Below are 6,000 nucleotides of genomic sequence, written 5' to 3'. Positions count from 1 at the left end.
TTAGAATATTTATCAGAAAGTAAGATCAAAAGTAAAATTGAAGATGTAATCAATGTTTATACCTTTTTATTCTAACATATTGTTGTGCAATTTGCTTTTTCGATTTATCTTCCACTTTGTATAATTCTTCGAAATTTGATTTTAAGAGAGAAAATGAGAGAAAATTGTGAGTTTTTTTCAGAGAGAAAGTGAGAGAAAATGAAGGTTTTTGGAAGTTGATTGGTTTGTGGAAGTGAGAGAAATGGAAGTTTCAAATGAGTTTGCGGTTTAATATGTTGATTTTTAATCTTTGTTATTCCGCGCAAAATATGTTCTATATTGTTTCACTAAATAATCTATTGGATATTTACAGTTTTTAGAATCCATGTTTTGCTTATTAGAAGGTGCGTTTTGTGTTGGGAGCACGAAGCACATGGTGATCTCGGGAGCACGGTCGACGGATTACGATAGTGCAGCTAACTAGCAAATAGCCATACTGAGTACTGACAGATGGCTCCTAAAAAAAACCAGCAATAGTAAGAAGATTGAACCAAAAGCTTAAAAAACAAAAGCTCTTAAATAAAATAAAATAGGCAGAAAAGTGAAAACGTTACTCAATCAATGTTCCACCTAAAACAGCAAGAGAATATTATAAAAAATGACAGATGGCTCTCAAAAGACAAGTCTCAATCTGACGTAGCTTCAAATTGTTACTGGGATAGCGACCACTTACTACTACACTACTACTACTACTCTTATACTCACTGCTTCAAAGTTAAAAGCGAACGAAAGCGAAAAAGCCAGCTTCTACTCAAATTTAATTTCCATCTCTTCTTCTAATCATCATTTTCAGGGGACAAAAAAAAAATTCAAAGATCCATCACCTTAATTCTCTAGAAATTTCCTGGGGTTTTCTCACACAACAATACAACATACTCTCTCTCCTCTTAATCTGGTATGTAAAAATTCTGATTTTCACCCTTTTTTTTCACTTTTTTGTGTTTGTTGATTGCTAGAATTTGAATCTTGTATGTGCTGTTTCTGGGTAATGTAGAATTGTGCGTGTTTTTTAGTTTACAGAATTTTTCTTGATAATTTTTGGGTGTTTGAGTTGAGATGTTGAAGTTGATTTTTTTTTGTGTGTAAGTGTTTTAACAGTGCTGAATCACTTGCATGTTCTTGGTTTTTTGGGGGAATTTTACTTAATATAATCATTGTGAATTTTAGGTTTTCTTTTGTCTATAGAATGAATGCTTGGTGAATGTATGATCACCTGGAAAAAAAATTCAGAGGCTTACTTGTCTATTGATGATATTGGTATTTGGGGAGACGGAGAATGTTGCACATTTCGATGCATTCGAGTCGAAAAACCGGTTGTTTCAAATTAATTGCAATTATAGGGATATCGAGGTCTGAGGATGCATGATTCTCGAATGCCATTCCTAATATCCTCAGTTCTCACCTCCTTGGACCATGGGAAATCGAGTTTTGTTTTTGGGAGTAATAGCTTATGATACATATTACATTTGATGACTTCGAGCGTAGTGAGGAGACTATATCATACCAGCTTCTGAATGAGATCAATATATTACTAATTTGATTGTAAGTAGGTGGTGAAACCATGATTAGATCTACATATAACTTCACTTAATAGTGAAGGATGTGCCATCAATTATCAAGCCAATCACAGATGGATTAGATGTTATCAGACAGAACTAGTTAGTGAAACTATCTCGTCTATTCTCTAACCCGCCATTTTCATCCCGTTCAAATCGTCTCATGATTTGGAGCAAGATACAACCTGGAAGATGAGTTCGATACTGGGGGTATGTTATGAACGTTTAGACATGTTACTTCATCCGCTAAATCCAATCCATTGCACCTCCATAGAGCTGTAAGTTGAAACACTAATCAGTGAAGGGAAAACGCAAAATTTAAGGGCTTTTGGTGGCTTGAGAGAAGTAATCAATTGGTTTATCCACCCGTTGCTGAGGGAGAGAGAAATAGATTAAGAATGAAAGAAGGGATTGTGCTCATGCATTTTTTTTTTGGAGAGAGTGTGTTCTGGTTGGCAAAAAGTACTTCAAAAGTAGAAATTTGTTCTTGTATTCTAGCTTCTTAAATTTCTTCATGGGTAGATTACGAGGCAACCTGGCAAAGATTATAGAAAGATACCAAAGATGTAGCTTGTTACTTGTTAGAGAACATTATTGGAGCAGGGAATGTATTCTTTTAGCATAGAAGTAAGAGGCAGAAGGTAATTCTGAATGTTAAATACATTTCTAATTACAGGGGTGAGGGGTGCAATTTTTCTGTCACTAAATTATAACGTGTACTTGTTGCTTGTCATAATTACATCAACAACGGTACTTGTCTAAACTAGTATGGGTACTATTTCCGAGAGAACTGTGTGATAATATTTCAAGAAAAGTAGTGGAACAAAATGTAGCAAGGGGAAACATTTCAAAAACATAACATAAATTCGAAATAAAGATCAATAAGTAAATAATCAAGAATGCAACTAATATAAAATTAGAATAGAATAAGATAAAACAATCCTTGGAAAAAAAAAGAAGATAAAACAAAGACTGATAAAATACTCCCTCCATCCAATTATCTCCTTTCAAAGAGAATGTACCCGTTACAGAGGCAAAAATTTGAGCATAAATTCTCACTAAAATAAGAACCTACTCCTGGTTTGACCCTTTACTGAGACTTAAGACCAACGAGCCAACATATTGGATTTGTTTCCCTTTAGTTGTGGCTTCCATGCTTGTGAAGTGATGTAACTTGGAGTCAGTGGTTGTTACATCTTGAGATGGTTACTTTTCTTTGGAATTGTTTACAGGCATTTGATGGTTTTTGCTTGCAATCCCTCTTGTTGCAGGAACGAGTTAGGCATGACTGTTTAGGGGGTTGAAAAGAGTGTATGTGTCTTTTTTTTGGGGGGGGGGGATGGGGATTGGCAGTTTGCTAATGTGCATGTTTGAATATCCCCTCTACTTACTGGTTGGAAAGGGGTGATGTCATCTTAAAATACAATGTGCCATTTGGACATAGGCCCTTATATCAAGAGACATTATTCTCTACAGATAGGGATCATAATCAATAATTCTATATTATAAGAAATTGACTCCTTACAATCCATCTTCTATCTGGATAGTGTAATGGCATATTATTGCATAGAGAAAATCGCCAATTATTGAATCATTGAAATTATTCATTATTGAATCACTGGTCTGACATGGGAAATCTTTTTTTTTTTTTTTTTAATTATTGAATCATTGAAATTATTCATTATTTTTATTTTACATAAATAAAACCTTTAAAATTAATTTATATATTAATGAATAATTTTATTATTTTTGAATTTGATTGAATTATGATATATGCAATTTGATTAAAATATATACAATTTGATTAAAATATACATACTTGGGTTGGGCCGGTTAATGGGCCGGGTGGACTGATTTCGTGGACCGAGTTGGACAGCTTTAGTATTGGGCTTTTATAGGCTGGGCTCAAAAAATCCGACCTACGATACATTCACCAATTTCACGATTCGAGGCGGGCTGAACCATGCTTTTTGCAGGCTCAACCCACACGGCCCACGAGGTGGGCTGGCTGGACGGGCTAGATTGGCCTGCAACATTGGCCATTTCTAATTTTACCAAACACATTTGCAAACAACCAATATTAATAGCTGAATTTACCAAGCACTCCTATAAATAGCCAATAAAAACATCCTAACAACCAATTGCCACATACCACCTATATCTTTCTTTTTTAATCCCGCTTTAGTACTATTATGATTAAAGGGCATTGTTGGCCAAATAGGCTTTTTTACAAATTATACTTGTTATGTCATGTAACTAAGCTGATTTTTGTAGCGAGTACCATGGCGAGCATCTCACACACTGAATATATGAATTTGATGTGCTGTTGTGTGGTTAGTTTGTGTTTATGGGGAGAGAGAGACAAGTGAAAGCTATGTTTACTGAAGTCTAAGTTTGCTATTGACATGGCCATGAGTATCTAAATTTGTCATCTCATGACAATAACAATTGTCTAGTGGTTTTTTGCCAAAAAGTGGTCATAGAGTTGGATTTTCTCTAGAAAATGCTTGACTTTGCATTTGATATTTGTTTGCTACTACTTCCTCTTTTTGTTAGTTGACCCGTTTCCTATGGACACACTTGCCAATGCACTATCTTGAATCTTTATATCTTTAATTATCAATAAGCAAAAATTACAAAAAGTTCATATTTTTTTCTTAAATTTACATATGTGAATAGTGTCAAAAGTCAAAAATAGTGTCAAAAGTCAAAACTGGTCATCTAAAAAAAAATGGAGGAAGTAGTTCTCTATAATGCAAACTTCTTGATGAATTTGTGGAACCCCCATCTGCCCGAATGAAAAATAAATGATAAGGCATGATATTTTGCAGTTCAAACTTCAAGGGGGTATTTTCAATTGTAGCCTCTCGATGAACAACTTTTTTCTTAATATTTGTGCAGCCAATTTTAAGGCTGCCAAAACAACCCTGTAAACATACTTGCCTCTGGCTGATCTGCTTGTTTTGAGTTGTTTAGTGAGGCCAATAAAACAATTTCTGTTTGTATGCAGGAGATTTTTTAGCAATTTGCATAGTGGATGCGGATGCCTTCTGTGTTTTGTCAGTGGTACCTTTACCGCTTTCTTCTCTTGTCACTGGTTCTATTCTTGGTACTTAGTGGTGTTTGTGGCTGGTATGTAGGCGGGGATAATGGTTTTGAATTTTCATTAAGCGATAATGCTGTGCCAATTCTGGGTAACAGCTCAGGAGAAAATATTAGTGGATATGAAGATACCTCAAATTTTATGTCCTTATCAGTCAATTTGGTATCTTGTGAGGACCTTGAAGGTGTTGGATCCTTCAATACTACTTGCGTGGTTAATTCACATGTACATCTGAATTCAAGTATTTATGCTTTTGGTACGGGAAACCTCGAGATACTTCCTCATGTTTCAATTGTATGTCCCATTGAAGGGTGTTCCATAACCTTTAATGTATCTGGGAATGTGAAAGTGGGACCTAATGCTGCTGTTATGGCTGGTTCAGTTGTTATTTCTGCCCATAGCTTGAGCTTTGGACAGAATTCTTCAGTAAATACTACAGCCCTTGGCGGTAGACCACCTCCTCAAACTAGTGGCACTCCCTTTGGCTATGAAGGAGCCGGTGGAGGACATGGAGGCCGGGGAGCTTCTTGCTTGAGAAATGAGCAAAGAGATGCTTGGGGTGGAGATGTTTACTCATGGTCCAATGTATCTAGACCATGGAGCTACGGGAGCAAGGGAAGTGGTAAATCTACTCATAAACCCTTTGGAGGTATGGGTGGGGGACGTGTAAAACTCATAGCAAGAGATGAGTTGTACTTGAATGGGTCTGTAACTGCCGAAGGTGGTGATGGAGGAGTGAGTGGTGGTGGAGGTTCTGGAGGGAGCATTATCATAAATTCTTATAAGCTGTGAGTACACTCAAAGGGGATTGTTTGCTCTCAGGCATGCAACTTTTGTATATTTGAAGAGTAGATGCTACCTCTAATTCCGACATTATTATTGATTCTTGCTTGCTACTTATGGTATTTCTATATTGCTGAATTGTTTTAGATATAGGTATGCACTTAAAGAGATGGCAATGAGCCAATGACAACATAGTACGAGAGAAAAATTTTCTTCTTGTGCTTAGCTCTTAGGCATTGCCTGTAAAGTGGAAGGATTTGAACCTTGGACCTTTTGATTAACCATTTCATGTCTCAAAGGTGGCCCCGTATATATAAAAAAATTCTTTAAAAAGGTCTATAGGGACTACTGGCTACTGCATTTAATATTCCTAAACTTGCTTCTACTTCACTTGGTCCATATCTAAATGTAAAAGGTCCTCCGAGTTATATTCATGTAAAAACCGTAACAACGATCAATAATGTAACATTACTGTCCCTTCGAACAAAAACAATATAACATCACATAATGTGCATCTCA

The 6,000-nt window shown here is 35.9% G+C and overlaps 1 protein-coding gene across 3 annotated transcripts in view; it reads left to right on the top strand.

Moving 5' to 3' along the window:
• The first annotated feature begins 739 nt into the window (after positions 1-739).
• Positions 740-6,000, top strand: part of LOC104892887 (uncharacterized) — a 28,667-nt gene continuing 23,406 nt past the window's right edge. Inside the window, exons 1-2 of one of the 3 annotated variants that reach the window (XM_010678911.4) lie at positions 740-934; positions 4,606-5,486. In XM_010678911.4, coding sequence (XP_010677213.2) covers positions 4,633-5,486 — 854 coding nt within the window. In that variant the 5' untranslated portion in view covers positions 740-934; positions 4,606-4,632. The remainder of the gene's footprint in view (positions 935-4,605; positions 5,487-6,000) is intronic. The other 2 variants (XM_057395020.1, XM_010678910.4) reach the window with 2 other exon arrangements.

Source organism: Beta vulgaris, chromosome 5 (assembly GCF_026745355.1).
Source record: "Beta vulgaris subsp. vulgaris cultivar EL10 chromosome 5, EL10.2, whole genome shotgun sequence".
In the NCBI taxonomy this organism is placed as follows: Eukaryota; Viridiplantae; Streptophyta; class Magnoliopsida; order Caryophyllales; family Amaranthaceae; genus Beta; species Beta vulgaris.
This window is presented reverse-complemented; position numbering and strand designations above follow the sequence as displayed.